This window comes from Camelina sativa, chromosome 15 (genome assembly GCF_030686135.1).
Source record: "Camelina sativa cultivar CO46 ecotype springtype chromosome 15, ASM3068613v1".
NCBI lineage: Eukaryota > Viridiplantae > Streptophyta > Magnoliopsida > Brassicales > Brassicaceae > Camelina > Camelina sativa.
Window position 1 is genome coordinate 28,087,042 of NC_141894.1, and position 22,729 is coordinate 28,109,770.

The window sequence follows — 22,729 nt, forward strand, 5'->3', positions numbered from 1 at the left end:
ACATAACTCATAACTCATAACAGAACCGCGAGGAAACTTTTTTACTTAATTGTTTGGCAACACATGCAACATGACACCCATTTCTTTTAGTTAATCAATTATTTACCATATATACTCGTAAAACATACCAATTCCAACACAAACTAACCACTTATGTAGCATGTAAACTCTTTTTAAAGTTCGTTTTCCGTTTCCGAAATGTTTCAGAAACAGAAACTTTTGGAAATATGGAAACAAGCAACGGAAACACATTCCTAGAAATCTCAGTTTGCAAAAACGATGGAAACTCTGTTTTCGTTTTGGAAACACGATGGAAACTTTTTTTAGCTTAGAAATCTAACAAGTCAAATAATTTCAAATATATATTCATAATACATGTAAATATATAATATTATTAGTGTTTTAATCCAAATATTTAATATTATGTTTTGAATTCAAAACAAATTAAAACATAAATATTAAATAGTTGAATTAAAACACTAATAATATTATATATTTACATGTATTATGAATATTTATTTTCAAATTATTTTACTTATTAAATTTTTAAGCTAAAAAAAAGTTTCCATCGTGTTTCCAAAACGGAAACAAAGTATCCATCTTGTTTCCAAACTGAGATTTCTAGGAATCGTGTTTCCGTTGCTTGTTTCCATGTTTCCACAAGTTTCTGTTTCTGAAACGTTTCGGAAACGGGAAACAAACATTAAAAAGAGTTTTCATGCAACATAGGTTATCATTTATTTTAGATTTTTACTTAGTTTATCATTTACTTTTGAATTTTTTTATTTGTAAAGAAGTACTACGAGAAATGTTTTAGAATCGGTTTATTAACAAAAAATTGACTTTTTGACGAAAAATACTTAGGTTCACCCCTAGGGGTGAACCTCTCCATTCACCCCCTCTTCTCTCAGCCAATCAGAATCTTCCATCTAATATTTCATTTAAAAAATAAATCAAAATTAAATTAAAAAGCAAATCAAATTAAGGAAACAAATTCTGTATACTTTTAATTAAGGAAATTTAAATATTGGATTGGTTTAGATTTTTAAAATTAGAATAAAATTATATGTCGGTTTGGGTTTACAAATGAAGTGGTTAGGATTTAGATTTTACAACTAAAACGAAATTATATGTCGGTTTGGGTTTACAAATGAGGTGGTTAGGGTTTAGATTTTACAATTAGAATGAAATTATATGTCGGTTTGGGTTCACAAATGAGATGGTTAGGGTTTAGATTTTACAAGTAGAACAAAATTATATGTCGGTTTGGGTTCACAAATGAGATGTTAGGGTTTAGATTTCACAATTAGAACAAAATTATATGTCGGTTTGGGTTCACAAATGAGATGGTTAGGGTTTAGATTTTATAAGTAGAACAAAATTATATATCGGTTTGGATTCACAAATGAGATGGTTAGGGTTTAGATTTTATATATGTCGGTTTGAGTTTATTAAAAAGCGGTTTAAATTTTTTAATTTTATAATAATATATACAGATTTTATTTCCTTATTTTATAAGGGGGTGAATGGTGAGGTTCACTCCTAGGGGTGAACCCAAGTATTGTTCCTTTTTGACAAGGATATGTCATATTTACGTCGAATGTAGATGTATTTTGATAAATTCACCAAGAATTGATTTTCATTGCTATATTGATGTACACCACATTTATGACGAATTAACAACAAATTGGATTGTTGATATACATAAGTTTCTTGTGGTTTAAGGTAAAACTAATTTAAACTATCGAGCAAAACTGTATTTAAAAACTCACCATGATTTTTCGTTTACGAAATCATTGAAAGGGGTGCTTTCCATTCTAGATCCCTGCACGTGTAGGAAACTATTTATTTTTCATAGTTTGTATTCTACAAGATAAACAAAATATTGATTAATAAACAAATATTGATTAATAAACAAATTAAACAATACTGTAACATAGAAAAACTTATTCAACAAATTTGCAATATTATTTTAAATTCCTGACATATATTTTAAGAAAGTTTATGTCCCAAATATAAGTTTTAATGAGATATCCAGCTCAATGTAGATAATAAATGCAAATAAATAAAGAGAGGTATTTGAATAGATGGTATTCATAAATTTCAATGTGAAAAATAATTTCAAATCAACTTAAGAAAATATATATACGACTAAATAGATGGATAGCCAAAAGTCATTAAGATCCATATATATTGTTTTTCTAAAATAATTTTTTGCTTTAAATTAACCTTATAAATAATTCATCAAACTTCTTAGAAAAAAGTAATTCATGCCAAATCTTAAAAAAACTGTAATAGTAATAGTATGCTAATGGTTTGGCCACCAATTTTTTTGCAAAAAATTAACATGAATAGATTTTTGTTTTAAAAAAATAGTTTCTCGAAAAATATATATAATATGGTGGCAAAAATTTGATGAAAAAAAAAAAAAACTCAAAACTTATGAAAACAAATTCATGTTGAAAAAGTATTCATCTAGATTCTAAGAACATGATGCTTCTAAAATTAAAATGACAAAAAATTGGAATCATTTACTAATTATGTCAATTCAAGATAATTGCAATAAAACAAAGTATAATTAATTAGACAGTTTCGCGCCAGATTCATTACTGTTTGAGTGCAAAAATCTGTTGAAAAACTTATGAAAGCAGTTTTATATTTAAAAGAAAATGTTTGTAGGTAGATAATTAGATCTTTAAGAGATTTACCATGATATCTTACATGCATGAGCAAGCAAATATCTCTGATATACCAAATGAGCAAGCAAAAATAAAGAACTCAACTGAATAGACAGAAAGCATCTCTACATCTATTTGTTTTTATATAAATTTCTAAATGATAATTAGATTTTTGGTTGGATTTTTTCCTCTTTTTGGTTAAATTTAATTATTAAATGTGAGATTTATTACCATTAGATACTCTTATTTTAAAGTAATAAATTTAAAAATAGTCAAAGTAAATAAATCTCAGTGTGAAAAATGTGGACTGTGGACCACAAAGATTTTTTTCCTTGTTTAAGATATATATGATTTGTTTTTCTCTCTTGTATTTAGTTATTAATTGTTATTAGATTGTTCATTCTTATATTGTTATAGAAATTTTTATTTAGCTCTTACTCCTCGTTGTTTATTTGGATTAATTATCATTTAAAAATAAGTTTACATGTTATTACTTGTTTAAGATGAATACAGAAGTTACGTACTCTTATGTTTCCCATTAAAAAAATTTCTTTCAAGATCTTTGTTTCCTATACCCTTTTTGGTGTTTTATCATATTCACTTTGGTGTAAATCATTTTCTTGAACTCTCTTGCCCAAAATGCATCAACAAAATTAATATCAACTTAAAACAATAGTTGTTAGACATGTTTGTAGTAAAAAGAAAGTTGTTAGACATGTTTGTCTACAAATGACGAACAAATCAAATATCAAAGAATATTTATGCACACCAATTTCATGAGTGATATTTACTACATTTAGAAAGAATTAATGTTATCCAAAAGTTGGTTTATTACTCATATCTATAAATCTTTTAAAAATTACTCAAATGTTTAGTGTCTTGGGTGGAATTACAATTTACTCCTTGGATTTTGTTTTTAGATTTTGAGTAAAAAAAACAAAAAAAAAACAAATCAGCAAATTAAAATACACATCATTTTCAATTTTCCACCTCACTAAACAGTTTTTTTTTTCAGATTTGATAATTGAATTTTTCTTTGTTTATATCAAAAAAGGGAAATCAAACAGTTTCTAATGTTCATAACCAAAAAAAAAATCTCTCTCATCTCTCGTCCGAAACCCTAGTTCCAGTTCCGCCGGCATATTCCGTTAGTCAATTGAGGAGGTTGAGAGCCGATTAACTTAACTTAAATTCTAATTTATTTTGATTCTTCTTTTATATTCAACCCCGCAGAAACAATTCACCTCCGATTCTCAAAACTCTTTTAACGATTAGTATTTAAAATCTCGATCCCAGATTCAGAGCTATCCTCCTTCTCCGGCGAGTTTCGATTTGAAAGTTTTGTTTGTTTACCGATCTGATTCTCGCGATAGAAGCTTCTAGAAAAACGATGTTTAACGGGTTGATGGATCTTGAGTTGATTCGTCTCGCTCAAGATCAGATGAGCCGTATGACTCCTGCTGATTTCGCTAGGATCCAACAGCAGGTTTTTTTTCTCCCTCTCTCTTTGATTTCCCAATTCAATTTCATTCAAACATCTTTGCCAAGTCTGTGTAGTGTATAAATTACATGATTGATTCTCCGTTTACCGGCGAGGCTTTGTTTCCCAAGATTTGTGTAGAGATGAAGAAAAACATGGAAGTGTTCGATTTCAAAGAAGACGACGAGGTCGCTGAATCCGCAGCTGGAAAGTTGTTGGAAAAATACTCAAGCCTTAGTCCGTACAATTCTCCGGTTCTCCAACGCCTACGCATCCGAAGCTGTAAGTTCTTTGTTCGTTGTTCTCACTTCTGGTCTCTGATCCTTCCTTCATCGGTTTAGTCTTGTATTGGCTACTAGTACTAGTAGTGGGTTTTCGAGTTTACCAAGGTTTCACATAGAGAGTTGTAGTTAATTGTGTAGATTATCCGATGATGTCTGTGTTTAATAACTCGAATTTGTGTTTTTCTTTCACTTTATTGAATTGTTGTAACCAAAGTTTGGACCTTTTGTAGTGATTGTTGCAGAAGAAAGCATTCAGCTCACAGTTACACTCTGCCTTATTCGACTTATAAGTCATCTACTCACGTTAGTCGAGTTATGGCTTCTACTGGAACTGAGCCAAAAGCTAATTACGCCACATCATCCGTATCTTCCAATGAACCTGTTGTGTCTGTTGATTGGCTCCATGCTAATCCGTATCTACAGGTTGCTCATATTCCAAGTGCTCTCTTCTTTGATTTGGATGGAATATCAGATCGAAAAACAAATGTGAGAATCCCTGCCCCCCTTTTCTTTAGAGAAGTCAATAAGTTCCTCTGTTCCTCTGTTCTGCTTATTCTCTTTATCTTCTTCTACAATCAGCGTACTGATTCTTCTTCTTCCTAGTTTTGATGGTCCTCTTCCCTTTGAGCTCGAAACCGGGTTTTGTTCTTTTCTTCTTCCTACTTACTCATGTGATTGATGTAAATTCTCAAGTGTTTGGAAATTACTCTTAAGTGTGTGTATGAATATGAGTCTTTAATATGTGAATGAAATAAAGGTATATTGGTGTTGGTGAGGAAGAGGAAGTGCAACTGTTTTACTATTTTATATAACATTGAATTGAGGTCATATGATACATATCTCTGTGAATTGAGGCCATATGATACACATTGAATTGAGGCCATATGATACACATTGAGTTATGTACTTCGTATGGCTGAGTTATGTACTTCGTACGACTTCGTTTGGTCTTTTGTGCCGTGCCTCGATATTACAAAAAGTGTTGTTGGTGAAATCCAAACAATAATTCTGTGCCTGCTCAGATCCACACGCGTAATAAATTTATAAAATTAGTTTTTTCACAATACATTATACAAAATAATTAAAAAATTGAACTCAAAATTTGAATTAAAAAAAAATTCAACGAAGTGACTAAGTGATGGCTGAGTTATTGACTTACACGGCTGATTTATGAAATATTTGTAAATTTATATTATTATAACTCAATATTTAAATATACAATTGAAATAGGAATATTACAATTATTATAACCAATAAAAAGTAATAATTATATAAAAAGATTGATTCTTACACATTCTCACCAGAATGTGTTAAACATACAACACATGATGTTTAGGGGTTAAGGTTAGGGTTGGGGTTTAGGGTTTGAGATGTAGGGTTCAGATGAGTAACATTATTTGTTTTTTGGTTTTTGTTCTAATGTGTTTTAATGTGTTTGGTTAAGGTGGTAATATGGATATACTAATATTATTACCATTTGAATATATTTTTAAAAAATCAAAATTTTTTTTGGTTATTTCCGGTTATGGGTCGGTTAGATTAAAATATAACTATAAATAACTCAAAATATATTGTAATTAAGTAGATTAGCCTAATATAACCAAAAGTAAGCCGAATATAACCGAAATTAACCAAACATACCTATTCAAAAATACCAAATTGGAAAAATTATTTTTTTCGGTTCGGTTCGGTTTGGTCGGTTATTTAGTCATTCTAATTTGAGGGTTGGCTGAGTTATGCTAAAGTTATGGCTGAGTTATGCAACGGATATATTAATTTATTATATACTTTCTCGAAAATACAAAAAGTGTTGTTGGGGAGACACAGACAATAATTATGTTTATTGTTAAGAACCACACACGTAATAAATGAGATTTTAGCGATTTTTTATTTAAAAGGAATTCAAAATTTGAATTTGAATTTTTTTTATTTTTTTTTTTAAGATAAAAGTAATTCTCAAACAATTGACTGATATGGCTGAGTTATCGACATAAACGGCTGACTTATGAAATATTTGTAAATTAGAATTATTATAACTCAAAATTAAAATATAGAATGAAAAAATGAATATTACAATCATTATAAGCAATAAAAAGTAATAATTATAGACAAATATTGATTTTTACACAGTCTGATCAAAATGTGTAAAACATTCAAAACATGACATTTAGGGGTTAGGGTTATGGTTAGGGGTTAGGGTTTGAGGTGTAGGGTTCATATTTCCAACATTATGGGTTTTAATATAACAATTTGGTTTTAGTTATATTGTGTTTGGTTTAAGGTGGTAATTTGGATATACTGATATGATAACCATTTGAAAATTTAAAAACTTTTGAAATTACTTTTCGGTTATTTCCGGTTATGGGTCGATTCGATGAATATATAACCATAAATAATCCAAATGTTACCCAAATTATGTCGATTAACTTAATATTACCGATAGCAAACCGAATATAACCATAATTAACCAAAAATAATGGAAAAAATAGTTTCCGGTTCGGTTTGGTTTGGTCGGTTATTTAGTCATTCTAATTTGAGGGTTGGCTGAATTATGGTAAAGTTATGACTGAGTTATCGTTTAGGGTCTTCTCAATAATATGAAAACGTATTCTTCTTTCCTGGGTCTTTTGTTCTGTCAGATTCCTAATAAATATTAAAATGTCTCTCGATATTACAAAAAGTGTTGTTAGGGAAGCGCGAAAAATCACTGATTTTGTGTCTGCTCAAATCCACACGCATAATAAATTCATAAAGTGAGCTTTTTATCACAAGATATTATTGCAAATAATTAAATAATTATTATTCAAATTTAGAATTTTATTTTTCTAAAAGTATTAAAACGTCTCTCGATATTACAAAAAGTGTTGTTAGGGAAGCGCGAAAAATCACTAATTATGTGCCTGCTCAAATCCACACGCATAATAAATTCATAAAGTGAGCTTTTTATCACAAGATATTATTGCGAATAATTAAATAATTATTATAAAAATTTAGAATTTATTTTTCTAAAAGTATTTCTCCAACAATTGAATATTAAAATTATTATAACTCAAAATTTAAATTTAGAATGGAAATATGTCTATTATTAGATTAACTGATGGTTTCCCGCCAAAATATCGCTTGACGGCTGAGTTATGAAAAACGGGAAAACGAAAGGTCATTTGACGGCTGACTTATAGTGAATTATGGCTGAGTTATCACAAGAAACAATCTAAAAGTAAATGGATAATATATATGACTTTACGGCTGAGTTATAATATTTACGGGAAAACAAAAGGTCATGTGACGGCTGAGTCATAGTGAGTTATGGCTGAGTTATCACAAGAAAAATCTGAAAGTAAATAGATGATATATATGACTTTACGGCTGAGTTATAATATTTACGGGAAAACAAAAAGTCATGTGACGGCTGAGTTATAGTGAGTTATGGCTGAGTTATCAAAAAATTATTTTTTTTCGTTTTTATTTAATTCATATATCAAGAAAAATAATTTTTACTGTTTTTCTTTATTTAATAACTTTTTTAATTAGTTATTTATTTCTCCTAAATTATTATTTTTTATTATCATTTGAAATGAAAATAGACATAGACCTAAATTTTATTCAAAAATGTTACCAATCACTAACAAAACTAATTTTTTTGAAGTTGAGTTTGAATAATCATGTGTTATGGTTGATGTACAAGTTTGAGATATATCCTTTGTAAAATTGTTAACTCAAAAGATTATTCAACATCATGGAAATTTTCATGAGTTAAAGATGTGGTAAGTTGAGTTATCTATTTTTTTTTAATTAAAAAACAAAAATTCAGTTATATAATACAAAAAATTATTTTTTTCGTTTTTATTTAATTCCTATATCAAAAAAATAATTTTTACTGTTTTTTTTTTATTTAATAACTTTTTTAATTAGTTATTTTATTTCTCCTATTTGAGTTGAATTATCTATTTTTTTAATTAAAAAAACGAAAATTCAGTTATATAATACAAAAAAATTATTTTTTTCGTTTTTATTTAATTTATATATCAAAAAAAAAGTTTATTGTTTTTTTTTATTTAATAAATTTTTTAGTTAGTTATTTTATTTCTCCAAAATTATTATTTTTTATTATCATTTGGAATGAAAATAGACATAGACCTAAATTTTATTCAAAAATGTTACCAATCACTAACAAAACTAATTTTTTTGAAGTTGAGTTTGAATAATCATGTGTTGTGGTTGATGTACAAGTTTGAGGTATATCCTTTGTAAAATTGTTAACTCAAAAGATTATTCAACATCATGGAAATTTTCATGAGTTAAAGATGTGGTAAGTTGAGTTATCTATTTTTTTTTAATTAAAAAATGAAAATTCAGTTATATAATAGAAAAAATTATTTTTTTCGTTTTTATTTAATTCATATATCAAGAAAATTAATTTTTACTGTTTTTCTTTTATTTAATAACTTTTTTAATTAATTATTTTATTTCTCCTATTTGAGTTGAGTTATCTATTTTTTTAATTAAAAAACGAAAATTCAGTTATATAATACAAAAAATTATTTTTTCGTTTTTATTTAATTCATATATCAAAAAAAAAAATTTCTTGTTTTTTTTATTTAATAACTTTTTTAGTTAGTTCTTTTATTTCTCCTAAATTATTATTTTTTATTATCATTTGAAATGAAAATAGACATAGACCTAAATTTTATTCAAAAATGTTACCAATCACTAACAAAACTAATTTTTTTGAAGTTGAGTTTGAATAATCATGTGTTATGGTTGATGTACAAGTTTGAGGTATATCCTTTGTAAAATTGTTAACTCAAAAGATTATTCAACATCATGGAAATTTTCATGAGTTAAAAGATGTGGTAAGTTGAGTTATCTATTTTTTTTTTAATTAAAAAACAAAAATTCAGTTATATAATACAAAAAATTATTTTTTTCGTTTTTATTTAATTCATATATCAAGAAAAATAATTTTTACTGTTTTTCTTTTATTTAATAACTTTTTTAATTAGTTATTTTATTTCTCCTATTTGAGTTGAGTTATCTATTTTTTTAATTAAAAAAACGAAAATTCAGTTATATAATACAAAAAATTATTTTTTCGTTTTTATTTAATTCATATATCAAAAAAAAAAAATTTCTTGTTTTTTTTATTTAATAACTTTTTTAGTTAGTTCTTTTATTTCTCCTAAATTATTATTTTTTATTATCATTTGAAATGAAAATAGACATAGACCTAAATTTTATTCAAAAATGTTACCAATCACTAACAAAACTAATTTTTTTGAAGTTGAGTTTGAATAATCATGTGTTATGGTTGATGTACAAGTTTGAGGTATATCCTTTGTAAAATTGTTAACTCAAAAGATTATTCAACATCATGGAAATTTTCATGAGTTAAAAGATGTGGTAAGTTGAGTTATCTATTTTTTTTTTTTAATTAAAAAACAAAAATTCAGTTATATAATACAAAAAATTATTTTTTTCGTTTTTATTTAATTCATATATCAAGAAAAATAATTTTTACTGTTTTTCTTTTATTTAATAACTTTTTTAATTAGTTATTTTATTTCTCCTATTTGAGTTGAGTTATCTATTTTTTTAATTAATAAAACGAAAATTCAGTTATATAATACAAAAAATTATTTTTTTTCGTTTTTATTTAATTCATATATCAAAAAAAAAAAATTCTTGTTTTTTTTATTTAATAACTTTTTTAGTTAGTTCTTTTATTTCTCCTAAATTATTATTTTTTATTATCATTTGAAATGAAAATAGACATAGACCTAAATTTTATTCAAAAATGTTACCAATCACTAACAAAACTAATTTTTTTGAAGTTGAGTTTGAATAATCATGTGTTGTGGTTGATGTACAAGTTTGAGGTATATCCTTTGTAAGATTGTTAACTCAAAAGATTATTCAACATCATGGAAATTTTCATGAGTTAAAGATGTGGTAAGTTGAGTTATCTATTTTTTTTTAATTAAAAAAACGAAAATTCAGTTATATAATACAAAAAATTATTTTTTTTCGTTTTTATTTAATTCATATATCAAGAAAAATAATTTTTACTGTTTTTCTTTTATTTAATAACTTTTTTAATTAGTTATTTTATTTCTCCTAAATTATTATTTTTTATTATCATTTGAAATGAAAATAGACATAGACCTAAATATGATAAGATTTTAAATATTATAGCATGCATGTAGTTAATTTTTTAATTTGCAATGTAACAAAGAAGTTTAGTTAACAATGTAACTCAGCCACAACACGAAAAACATTACAGTAATTAAAAAGCAAAAAAAATTGCTGCCAAACTCAGCCACTTCATGAACTGAAAATATGTAAATCAGCCGTATCGTTTGATAAGTCAGCCATAACTGAAAAACATTCTAGTAATTAATCTTTTGCCAATAAGTCAGCCGTCAAACGGCTGACTTGTCGATAAGTCAGCCTATTACGGCTGAGTTATAGTTTTTTACCATAACTCAGCCGTAACTACATCTCATAAGTCAGCCATTTTTCATAACTCAGCCAGTCGAAAAATGGCAACTCAGCCGTGTCGTTGTAATAACTCAGTCAAAATTTTGACAACTCAACCGTGTCGTAGCGATAACTCAGCCAAAATCTTGACAACTCAACCATCAGGTGAAAACTCAGCCATTACTACAGCTGAGTTATGCGCATAACTCAGCCAAATTTAATAAATCAGCCATAACTCTTGGCTGACTTATAAGCGTAACTCAGCCAGATTTTCATAAGTCAGCCATCCGCTCTTACTCAAATGTTTTTTTGAGTAACTCAGCCGCAACATACCTATAATTCAGCCGCAAGATACTCTGTATCGCGTTACGGCTGAGTTATGGTACACGTCAGCGATTTCTGACGTGGCGTCTGACGTGGCAATGACATTTTTGTAATAACGTTTTTTCCGGTAACATAAAACAGGGGCACGCTGGGTATTTTGAAAATACCCGAAACATTCTAGTAATAAAAAAGTTTTTTGTAGATTCTGGTAATATTACCTAAAATGAGTAACATTTGAGTAATTCACCCCTACATTTAAGTGTCATATTTTTAGTATCATCTTTAAAACGACCCAATCCAGGTTTTCTTAATCAGTTATTTAATAGCCTCATAATTACTAATCAATTCTACCGATTAAAACATGCATCAAACCATCAATCAAACCAGCGATGAACTAAGCCAATAACATAAAAATCCAGTTAACCAGCATGTGTCATAAAAAAGAATCAAGACCAGCAGCGTAAATGTCAGCCCTAAACAACAATAATTCCATAAACTAACATCCTAATAAAAGATATAAAACATAACAGTCACAACACCAATGTGTGCTACAGTGTACGAATCATTGGGGTTGGAGGCAGCTAATTAGACATCTCTTTTGAGAAGGGTTCGGTTGGTTACTGAGAAGGATGAGGGGTTGATTAATGCTTCCAAGGATGCAGGTTTTATGTATCAAGTATCCGCTAATAGGACTATTCTTGTGCATTAAGGGGGGGGGGGGGTCTTCGTGCCCAAGGACAAGAGTTTGAGGCAGAAGATTATAAGTGAGGCTCATGCGAGCATGTTTTCAATTCATCTAGGGGAAACCGAGATGTAACTAGATCTGAAGAGGTACTATCATTGGATCGTGATGAAGAAGGATGTCGCAAACTCAGTCGCAACTTGCGATATGTGCTAGTTAATGAAGGCTGAAAATCAGGTTCCAAGTGGATTGTTGCAGAGTTTAGCTATCCTATAGTGGAAGTGGGATAATTACAATAGATTTCATAGTAAGGTTGCCAACTTCACGGACCCAATATATTATTTGGGTTATTGTGGACCGTCGAACCAAGTTAGCATATTTTCTAGCCATTAAGAAAATCGTTAGAACACTAGTTTTTACTAAAAAAATATATGTGAAAGATATAGTGAGGCTCCATGGAGTGTCTGCAAAGATAGTCTCAGACAAGAATTCCAAATTAACTTTTGTAACGCACAGACCGCCACTTTTCTTAATGGGTCTCACATCCTCTCTAGGTCTGTGATGTTAAAGGAAGATGTGAGCTCATTTTACATATGACACTTCTTGTTGTAATGTTAGTTAGGACTTGAATCGAGACTTGTAGAGTATATTGATAATATATATTCACTAGGAGTAGTCTCGTGCGTTGTACGGTTTTATTTATATTATTATTTATTTTCTATTTAGAGTAACTTGCGATTAGTTTGTTTTTCTGAAATATGTACTTGTTGGACAATATGAAATTGTGTAGTTGTTATTGTTTTCCTGTCGATGTGATTATTTGATTTGGAAAATGAGTTGGTTGTGGGACTGTGTTGCCATTGAGCTAATTTTGATACTACAGTAGTGCAATGCATAAAGAATATAATCCATGTTTTTTTTGTTTGGATTGATTGTACTTTTTTGGGATTTGATTGATTGTCTGTTGATGGTGTTAGTATTGCTATGTATATATGGGAACATATGTTGTGGGATGTGGTTATGTGATTTGTAAATTTTTCCCATTTAATTGTCAATATTACACAGTTCGGTTTTTTTAGTTGTCATTTTAGATTTAAATTTTGTTTCATATTATTTCTCGTTTTATATTTACGATGCAAATTTATGAATCAAATAGAAGCTCTATAAGTTTTTCTATTTTATCAAATAAAATGGTGTGTTAATGAAGGATAAAGTGGAAACTTAATTATTTTCTTAATCTGTGTGAAATTATCTAAAACAATTAATAATATGGAGCATAAGGAAAAATTGTTATTCATTGTTTTTGTGTGCTTATTCTTTTAGCCGTTGCACTTATGAGTTGTTAAATATTTGTATATATTTATTGGTCATTATTGTGTAATTAGTTTGGTCTTCTTAAGCAGCACCTTTTGAAACGTCTCTTTTGTAATTTTATAACCTATATAATTTTCCATAAAAGCTAAGCAAGCTACATAGTTTGTTTTTAAATAGTCAAAGTGTTTATCGAGATTATGGGATAATTCATGCTTGATCAATTTGGAAATATTAACTCACACACATATTGTCGTGCATGTTTGGGGTTTTTCTTGGTTACTAATTTAAAGGTAGTTATATTCTATTAAATGTATATTATAGTGTACGTATATTTTCCATAAAAGCTAAGCAAGTTATGTAGTTTGTTTTTAAATAGTCAAAGTGTTCATCGAAATTTTAGGATGATTCATGTTTTGGTTAATGTAGACAATTTAGAAATATTAACTCAGGGTTTACCCCACATATTAATTTGTCGTGTTTGGGTTTTTTCTTGGTTATCAATTTTAATGTAGTTGTATTCTTTTAGATGTAATAGTGTCTAGTGTAAGTATTTGTTAAAATATTTTACTTGGTTCTGATCCCTAATTCTATCTATTTAAAGAAGCAGAGACGAAAATTTGTTATTACTAGTTCACCGCTACGACGCTACCTCTGGGGAGAGACCAACCTCTCAACATTCAGTAACTGATATCAGAAATTACACCCGACGATGTGTACATGGAGATATACAGGTTATTACAAAATTGATTAGATACTGATTTTTTTTTTTTTAAAGAATGAATAGTTCCCTTTCTTACTAAGTCTTCTCTCGCATATGTATAAATTGGTCCAAGTTGTTCTGACAAAATGTGTAATCTCATATGTAACCAAAACGATTGTCTTAGTCTGTTATCGACATTTAGCTTAAAGACAGAGTGACTTCCAAATATTTGAGTCATTTACCTTTTCGATTGATTTCTTTTCTTACCTTCTTGTCCCTTACTCTTCCATCCTTCATTTACTTGAATATCTAGAGGTTTTGTTTTCAAAATAATAATATATAATTTGACTATATAAATAACTTGTGTTGTTATTTTCCATTCCTCGTGGTTCTCCTGCAAAGAAATTGTTCAGTGCTATTTTCGCCGCATACGCACATCGTCGTAACATGGGAAGATTCAAACGTTACGTTGTAAGCTAGACAATATATGAAGACTATGAAGCCTGGCGAAGCATCTTTTTATTATTATTATCCTAACAACACAATATATATAAACGCAACACACATGGGAAGTTTCTAATTCTTATTTTTATATTGTGTATCGCTGCTAAGTAAGTTGTAGAGATTATGATCTGATTCTATTTAATATTTAATTGAGAGAATTTACGTAGACTTGGTGACGTTGTTGGATACCTCTCTATAATTGTATATCTCGGCTCGTCCATGTTCACCATGTTCAAAACTTCTAAATCTGCTGATGACGTTACTCTACATAACTCGACATACAATATAAACAAACTTTTTCTAAGATTTGTTTTTGGCTTTTATTAATATTCATTACATACCTCAAACGCAGGGGGAATTGACGTCTTCTTAATTTTAACGGACACTTAGAATCAGCATGAGAGAGTAATATCGTTGGGATGACAACCTTGTTTCCAACTGCTGTACCAGTTAAGATCTTTGCTTCAATGACTCTAGCACCCAAACGTGTGAAAATTAATCTAGTTCCACTATAAATTCCTCTTTTTTTTATTCATGTTTCATGAGAGCATAACTGGAGAGTCTATTTTTAGTTTCAAATAATGATCTGGTAAACTTGAGAATTTGAGTGGGGTCAATATTTATGCAGGATATGAGGAAGGAAGGGCTTCAATTTATGTTCCAACAGATTATATTAGATGAGTAATATTTTTCAAAAAAAAATATTTTCATAGAAAGAAATTGATCAAAGGTCAATTAATAACCCAAAGCACACTCAACCACGATCTAGTGGTGTCGTCGTAGCACTTTAGAGTCGAATCCACAGAGACCAAATGATGCACTATGGAATTATATAGATCAAATTAAGCTAAGACAATGAGAAAGATTATTTTTCAAGTAACCGATTGAAGACAAAATAAATAAAGGTTTGTGAAATCAAGAGAAGATATTGGGTGTGGGAATCAGTTAGGGGACATGATCACGAAATTAGATGATGGATTAGGATATCATTAAATACCGTTCTTGAACTCAAATCTCGAATGTAAAACTAACCTACTGTCGCAGCGTTAGTTATCTATGCAAGAAAATGATAAAACTCTAAACCATCGTTTGAATCTAACAATCCTAGCAAGCAATAAGTTCAAGTTTGATTATGTTCACAAGGTGCCTTAACTTCAACCTTCGTTGGCTAAGGATCACCTTGCTCACCTAAGTTCTTTTCAAGTAATTCAACAACACTTTTGATGCCTAGATGAATTAAACCTATGATCATAAACTAGGTAGCTAATCTAGTTTAAGCAATGAGACCAACAATAGATGAAGAACACAATAGATCAATCCAAAATCTAACAACCTAAGTTAGAGAATCATAAAACTCCTTTTTGAAACCCGAAACCCAACAGAGAGACTACTCAGACATCGAATAACAACAATCACAAATCAAATATGAAGAAAACATGTTTGAATTGCAAAGAGAAATAAAAGGGTTCAAAATTCTTCTCCAGAAGGTTAGAAAGGATAAGAGATCTTCTCCCAAAGCTTACAAGTGTTCAAGGGCTGCATAGAATAAAACTTGTCTTTCTAGAGGTCGAGCCTCATTCTTAAATAATAAAATAAAACCCTAAAAGTCGGTTTAAAACATAAAAGGAAAAGTTGCTTCGGGGATGGGATTTGTCGATCTCGAGCGAGGATCAGTTGATCCGGAACGTTTTTTCTGCTCTCACTTCATCTGCTTGCTAGCCCGATCAGTCTTCAACCAATTTAGCTCCAGATGCATATTTTCATCTCCAAAATGCTCAGATTCCTTCCAAAATCACCTAGAACCTGTAAAGACTCACAAAAGACTAAAAGGACTCTAAAAGCACACTTGACCTAACAAAAGACTCAAAACAAGTGTAAAAACTATAGTTAAAACCCTATAAAATGCAGACACATCAGAAATCATTTGTGTTTCTGATTTATAGCATTGTCGAGTTTTTAAGGTTATCAAATGAAATTAATGTTTATTGAATTTTTAATAGAATTAGGAATACACACAATTTACCGTAACGTTGGGAAAAAACAATATTTATGCCAGCCATATTTTTTTTTCCCGTTTATTGCATTGTAATGATCGGTGATGCATTTTAATTGTTTGATTTTTTTTATGTTTAAAATAGAGGACAATATATGCTTTAAAATTACAATGAAATGAACAAGTATGTATGTGAACTACGTGTATAGATATGGCTCCTTTGTCGAAGTTGGTTTAACCATATATAGGGATTAATTTTTTTCAAGAATAAGTGTCAACTCTAGAAGTGTCAAGAAACAAGTTTTAGAAGGGAACTCTACTTTATTATATAAGATACACATAACACATATGAGTGTAAAATGATGTAAAATGTGGATAGCTAATAAAAGTGAAGTCTAGGAACCAAACTTAAGGTTGTTCGAAACAATCAATCATACATTTGGTCCCAATGTGGTAGATTGGAACATGACAGGGAAACCATGTGCTCCCCACTTATTTATTTCTTTGCTTCATATACTCTCCGCAGCACAATGCACATGCAATTGCGTTATTTATGTCACTTTCTATTATTATTTTTTAAAAATGGTGAAATAGATGGATTCATTCATGGTTGATATTAGTAATCATTTTTTTTTTTGGTCAAAAACCATTTTGTTATTCTGTGAGAGTTTAATAACAACCATTTTTTATACTCTTAACTTACAACATGAGCAAAAAGTACAATTGTGTTTACAAAAATGATATGACACATGAACCTGTAAGCTTACAGAAAAAAAAAAAGACAAATCATTAATCATGTTTTATGTTTGAATCAAAATATATTAATGTGATGTATATGTCATATATATTCTGTTCGTTTGATGAGAAAAGTTAAATTATAAGTTTGCTACAAAAAATATTGTATAACTAATATTGAGGAAAAAAAAACTAATATTGAAATATATTTTAGAAACATATAACAACACAAGGAAAGTTATTTTAAAAAAAAAACAGCAGCCGTTTACAAGACAATGAACCGGACGTAGAAAAAAAAAATACATGAACCGGACGTAGGAGATTAGGGTTTTGAGTAATGCCGCCTCCCTAAGTCCTAAGACTCCTAACATCTACTATATAAATAAACGCAGCTACTCTTATCTCTCTAATATCATCTTCATACACTTCTCTAACTTAACCTTTAGCTTGAGTTTTTCACAGATATATGTTTACTATTTGATTCTCCATGTCCTTCTTCAAGTTTACCAGTAATCTTTGGTTTTTTCTGTCTAGAAGTTTATCTCCGATGAAGAAGCAATCCCATAAGATAGGAAGTGCCGTATGACACTTTACACAACAGTGGACTGAACGAGGATTGCATCCGGTAGTTACACCCATCCCCCGGTCAGTGTTCCCGATCTAGTTAAGGTCGGGTTCGAGCTGCTCGGCCGGGTTATCTACCGTACATCCTAACCGTTCTGTGTCCGCTGTGTGGGTGATTTGACACGGGTTCGCTGAGGCTTTTATTTTATTTTATTTAAGTTATGATATGAACTTGTCCGATGCCACGTCGACGGTAGCTCTTTGTGGCTATGATCCTCGATGCTACATTGGACATAAACAAATGTTCGTGTTTCGCTTACTGATAGGAACCTGTGGATCTTTGATTATTATACGATCTACGGAGCCATTTCGGCGATTACATTTTAGATTTTTTAAACCAATTAATTTTGATTTTTTGATTATTGGGAAGGTTACCGATGATGATTATTGCTAAAATATGGAATTACCGTCTGAGTTTTATACTCTTTGATGTGAAAAACGCTGGCTTACTGAGGCTTCCCTATTTCCTTTTTTTTATTTCAATAGTTATGAGCAATTGCCTTTGAGAGATCAGAGCAGCGAGATTTCAAATGCTGTTCTTGTTCCGTTGCAGGCATAAATCGAAACCCATTGATCTTTTCTCTATTTCATCTTGCAAGTAATCTTTCATTATTGCAAATCAGAAGAAAATATCTCACATTATTGATTAAGAAGCAAAGTTTATTTTTAATCATTTTTTTCTTTCTTTCATAACATTAAATCCAAAAAAGGTACATGAGCATTTTTTCTTTTGTTTGTCTACATGATACGTTTGATTTTTAGCTCCACACTACATCTTAGATCATACTAAAGTTCTTATGAGTCTCTAACCATCCACAAGGAAGAGTTTATAATCATGGTCCGAAGATATATGATGGTTCTGCGTGGAACTTCATCGTAGTCCGGAGAAAATGTTTCCACACGCTTCTATTAGTATGAGTTCCTTTTAATTAAAATCTCGATAGTCGTAATTCAGAGAAAGAATGTGTTGTTTGATTATATGAAAATGCGCCACCTAAGGTTATTCCTGTCCCCAATGGCCACCTTGATTGTAGCCGACGTTTCGGAGATACTCTTTTTTCTTTTTTTTTGGAAGACGTAACCAAGTAAAAAAGCTACACTAGTATTTCTCTGCCTAGTTGCACGCAAAGACAAAGGAGGTACAGAACAAAAGTGGAAAATTCTATTCAGCTATAATATTTGACTTTTAATTGTGTTCTTCAAATGTTTAATTTGACTTGTATTGTAATAACATTCGATCTTTTATCATCACCATCTAAGAATTTGGCTCGTAATTAATAAGTAATGAAAGAATGGTTTGTAACTTAATAAAATGAAACATAAGTACACAACTTCTAAAACAAAATGAAATAATCATACATATGACAGAAAAGTTAAGAATGACGAAAGCTAGGAATTATGTAGCAAATAGCATCAAGCAAATTATACATTTTAATTAATAATTACAACTTTTGTAATAAGAATAAGCGTAGGCACAAAAATCTTAAACCACCAACGAAAGAGATAGAGAGAGAGCGCTCATCGCTGTCCATGCTTGCAGGAGAGAGGAAGAGAGTCAGAGGAAGGACGGAGGAGGCGGCGAATCTCAGAACGGAGCATGAAGAAGACATGAGTGAAGCTGCCTGTTTGTTGATTACCCAATGATGGTTTGGCTCCGTTCTTGTTAACTTCAAGATCTGTGAAAAAGATTGGTAACTTCTTTAAGAAAATCCATGACAAACTCCATTCCCACCATTCTTTCACGGAGCTCCCTCCTTGCTCTCCCATGGTTGGCACCGACTTGGATTTAGAGACGGTGGAAGGTTGGTTACGTGAAAGATTTAGAGAAAGAGAAGAGAGACGGCGACGGAGAAGGCCAGGCTCATCTGTGGTGGTGGTGGAAGAGACAGGGAGAGAAGTGGGTTTACGAATCTGAAGAGTTTTCATAATTGAGGAGCTCATGGCCAAGAGAGATCAGAGAGAGAGGAAGATGAAGATCAGGAGGTTAAGAGATGATCAGGTTGCTTTAGAGAGAAAAAGTGAGAAAGGTATGAGAGAGAGATTGTGAACAAAGCTTTGACACTGACTGGTTTTATTCCCGTGTATGTTGTGGACCTCATTCATTTTTATTCCTTTCCTTTGCCAATAATTACATGCCAGTTCTTTCTCATATGATTTGCCGCAAAGTTGGTATAGTGTATCATTTATATCGAGTTGTAATTTAAAAAATATATATATAGTTAAAATAAGTGATTTCTAAATCTATATGAAATTGTTAATTCTAAAAATTAAAACACATTGATTTTGAAATAACATGTTTTATCTTTGGAATTGAATCCTTATATTTTACACTTTCAAATCCATTCAAATTTATTTAACACATAATGTGAATTTTGTAATCCAAAAACAAATAATTAAATGAATAACATAGGATTTTAATAAATATTTGTAAATCATGGAACCAATAACACATAAAATTATTGATTTGAAAAAAAAAAGAATAAATATGCAAGACCAAAAATAATTTAAAGGTCATGAATTTTCGGAAAAATTTGTAACTAAAATACATTTTAGATGGCGTACACGAAAGCAAGATGGTGAGCAAAATTTCTCTGCCGAAATATCATAAATGGTTTTGTTTTGGGGAGCGTCAATATTAATGACAATATTTCGAATTCGTTTGTAATCACGATTTGGCAAGCAATATGAATGCATTGTGTTTGTCGTCTACATTCCAAATTAAAATTATGAAACAAACGCAATGCAAACGTATACTTAACTAACACATATACATATACAATGATGTAAATTATGAAAGCGCAATAAGTGTTGTAAATGTGGAATATGTTGAGCTAGAAAGTCACAATGATGTATTGAATCCAAACTCAGGTTGTTCGAAACAATCAAATCATACATTGGCCACAATATGGTAGATTGAAACATGACAAAAGAATCATGTGCGCCCACTTGTATATAACATATGAGCCAATGCACTCATAACAAATTGATTTTAAGTTGGATATCCATTATCTCAATATCTCTTTCCTATTATAAGTCTATATAGTTATGATTTCTTATGTAAGACTTTTTAAAGTTCACCATATAAGATTCGACTAAATTGTATTCCTTCCGTTTCAAAATGTAAGATGTTTTAGAGAAGTTTTTGTTTCATAATATATGATGTTTTCAAGTTTCTATGCTACTTTAGATTAGTTTAGTATTTTATATTATGCAGTATTGTTTCTGATTGGTTAAACTTGTTAAAAGTAAAAACTTCTTAATCTGCGTGCTTTACTTAAAAACATCATATATTTTGAAACGGAAGGATCGAATTGTGTGCCTTCAAACAATCAAACCTCACATTTGAGAATGTGTGGATCTATCATGCATCCTTCACTAAAACCATACTTTAGGCTACGACTTTGGTTTTGGCATGCAAGACCTTAAAGTTGTTTCTTCATTTCTGGAAACTTTTCTAAATTACATTCTAATAAGGCCTTAAGGGATGTATTTGATGTCAAAAAGGTTTCTAGGTTGAATATAATTTTACATTCTGTTTATAATAACTGTTTTTGGATTGAATATAATATTATTTTCATTCTAAAAGTAAAATAAAAACATATTTTAGACTTCTCCTACTGATAACATTGGAGAAAATGGTAAATTTCAACCCGTATTATTTCAAAAGTGTAAATTCCTACCCAAACAACAGAACCGTGTGTTTTTTCAACCTAAACCCTCACTTAATTCAAATTTATTACCTAGACTTCAAATCCTTACCCATATTCCTACATTGACTCAAACATCGTTAGTCAACTGTTAAATACGATTGAGTCATATGATGCGATGGCAAGTTTGCTACTGATGTGGCATGTCTTCTAATCTATTTGGGGGATAATTCGATTTAGGGTTTCATACATTCATCTTCTTCCTCTATATTTACTGAGCTCTTATCTCTGCTCCTCAAATAGAGATTTCGACAAACTCAAATGGATAAACGAAGAAGAGGCCTCCCTAAGAGATGTCACCATTGTGGAACACCTGTTGTAATGAAGACATCGACAACTGCTAAAAATCTGGGAAGATTGTTTCATGCGTATCCGTTTGGAAGGGATGGGGTAAGTGTGAATTTCTCAATTATCTCGTATAATTTGGTTGTGTCTGCAGCTAAAAGTCTATATATGCCATATGACTCAACTATACTTAACAGTTGACTAACGTTGTTTGAGTCAATGTACGAATATGGGTAATGATTCAAAGTCTAGGTAGTAAATTTGAATTAAGTGAGGGTTTAGGTTGGAAAACACACGGTTGAGTTGTCTGGGTAGAAATTTACACTTTTCAAATAGTACAAGTTAAAATTTACCCTTTTCCCGATAATATTGTACTAGTTGCATCATCTCACTGGAGCTAAATAGAAATGGCTAAAGAATAGCTTGCAAATATTGGGCCTACGATTAAGCTTATTAATCCATTAAACTTTTGAGAAAACAAAAATATTGTTCATTTTCTCAATTGAAGCCTCTCTGGTCTTCATTAGGGGTTTGTCATTTGTGGAAAATTTAAAAGTAAGGGCATAATAGGTTTTTTGATTAATATAAAGTATAGTTCACCAAATCTGATTAACAAAGGTAACAAATCACCCAAATAAAGAAGATATCTTTTATTTTTCATTTTTCCCCTTAAAACAATTACACCAATAGAAAATTACAACTTTTTTGCACTATTGTTATTTCAAATCAAAATTTACTAGGTAAAGCTTTTTAAATCAAAGAGAAAAGTATCTTTCAAGGAAAAATATTTAAAAAAGCAAAAGAAAATAAAAATTACTCACTTCATAGTGTACACTATTTTTAACAATATTTGTCATAATAGAAAAATATATATTAACTCACAATTTAATTTACCAAAATTTCATTTAAAAATGGATTTATTAAGATATATTAATTATTATT

General features: G+C 29.8%; 2 protein-coding genes, 1 long non-coding RNA gene and 3 other non-coding genes across 6 annotated transcripts; 4 read left to right on the plus strand and 2 right to left on the minus strand.

Annotated features, from left to right (window-relative positions):
- Window positions 1–582: 582 nt before the first annotated feature.
- LOC147927229 (uncharacterized) lies at window positions 583–2,802 on the minus strand. The gene is made up of 3 exons (XR_015581683.1): window positions 2,709–2,802; window positions 1,773–1,825; window positions 583–929 (listed from the first exon to the last, which is right to left on the minus strand). It is a non-coding gene; the product is annotated as an uncharacterized LOC147927229 (long non-coding RNA).
- A 926-nt stretch (window positions 2,803–3,728) lies between these two features.
- LOC104747540 (uncharacterized) lies at window positions 3,729–5,221 on the plus strand. The gene is made up of 4 exons (XM_087486841.1): window positions 3,729–3,842; window positions 3,975–4,164; window positions 4,290–4,440; window positions 4,673–5,221. The coding sequence occupies exons 2-4, from the start codon at window positions 4,069–4,071 to the stop codon at window positions 4,930–4,932; spliced, it is 507 nt and encodes a 168-aa protein (XP_087342967.1). The 5' UTR covers window positions 3,729–3,842; window positions 3,975–4,068; the 3' UTR covers window positions 4,933–5,221.
- A 12,492-nt stretch (window positions 5,222–17,713) lies between these two features.
- Window positions 17,714–17,779, plus strand: LOC147927230 (small nucleolar RNA U49). The gene has a single exon (XR_015583366.1). It is a non-coding gene; the product is annotated as a small nucleolar RNA U49 (small nucleolar RNA).
- Window positions 17,780–17,968: 189 nt separating this feature from the next.
- Window positions 17,969–18,119, plus strand: LOC147927231 (small nucleolar RNA snoR2/U65). The gene has a single exon (XR_015583363.1). It is a non-coding gene; the product is annotated as a small nucleolar RNA snoR2/U65 (small nucleolar RNA).
- A 50-nt stretch (window positions 18,120–18,169) lies between these two features.
- LOC147927232 (small nucleolar RNA snoZ7/snoR77) lies at window positions 18,170–18,250 on the plus strand. Its single transcript, XR_015583357.1, has one exon. It is a non-coding gene; the product is annotated as a small nucleolar RNA snoZ7/snoR77 (small nucleolar RNA).
- An 830-nt stretch (window positions 18,251–19,080) lies between these two features.
- Window positions 19,081–19,889, minus strand: LOC104747542 (uncharacterized). Its single transcript, XM_010469190.3, has one exon. It carries the CDS (start codon window positions 19,734–19,736, stop codon window positions 19,314–19,316), a length of 423 nt encoding a protein of 140 aa, XP_010467492.2. The 5' UTR covers window positions 19,737–19,889; the 3' UTR covers window positions 19,081–19,313.
- Between the last annotated feature and the right edge of the window lie 2,840 nt (window positions 19,890–22,729).

What these genes read in the sequence shown, in the direction of transcription:
- LOC104747540 (XM_087486841.1), top strand. Translation starts at nt 4,069, where the DNA reads ATGTTTAACGGGTTGATGGATCTTGAGTTGATTCGTCTCGCTCAAGAT. An exon ending in TCGCTAGGATCCAACAGCAG is followed by an intron (nt 4,165 to 4,289) that starts GTTTTTTTTCTC and finishes TTGTTTCCCAAG; the next exon opens with ATTTGTGTAGAGATGAAGAA. An exon ending in ACGCCTACGCATCCGAAGCT is followed by an intron (nt 4,441 to 4,672) that starts GTAAGTTCTTTG and finishes GACCTTTTGTAG; the next exon opens with TGATTGTTGCAGAAGAAAGC.
- LOC104747542 (XM_010469190.3), bottom strand. Translation starts at nt 19,736, where the DNA reads ATGAGCTCCTCAATTATGAAAACTCTTCAGATTCGTAAACCCACTTCT.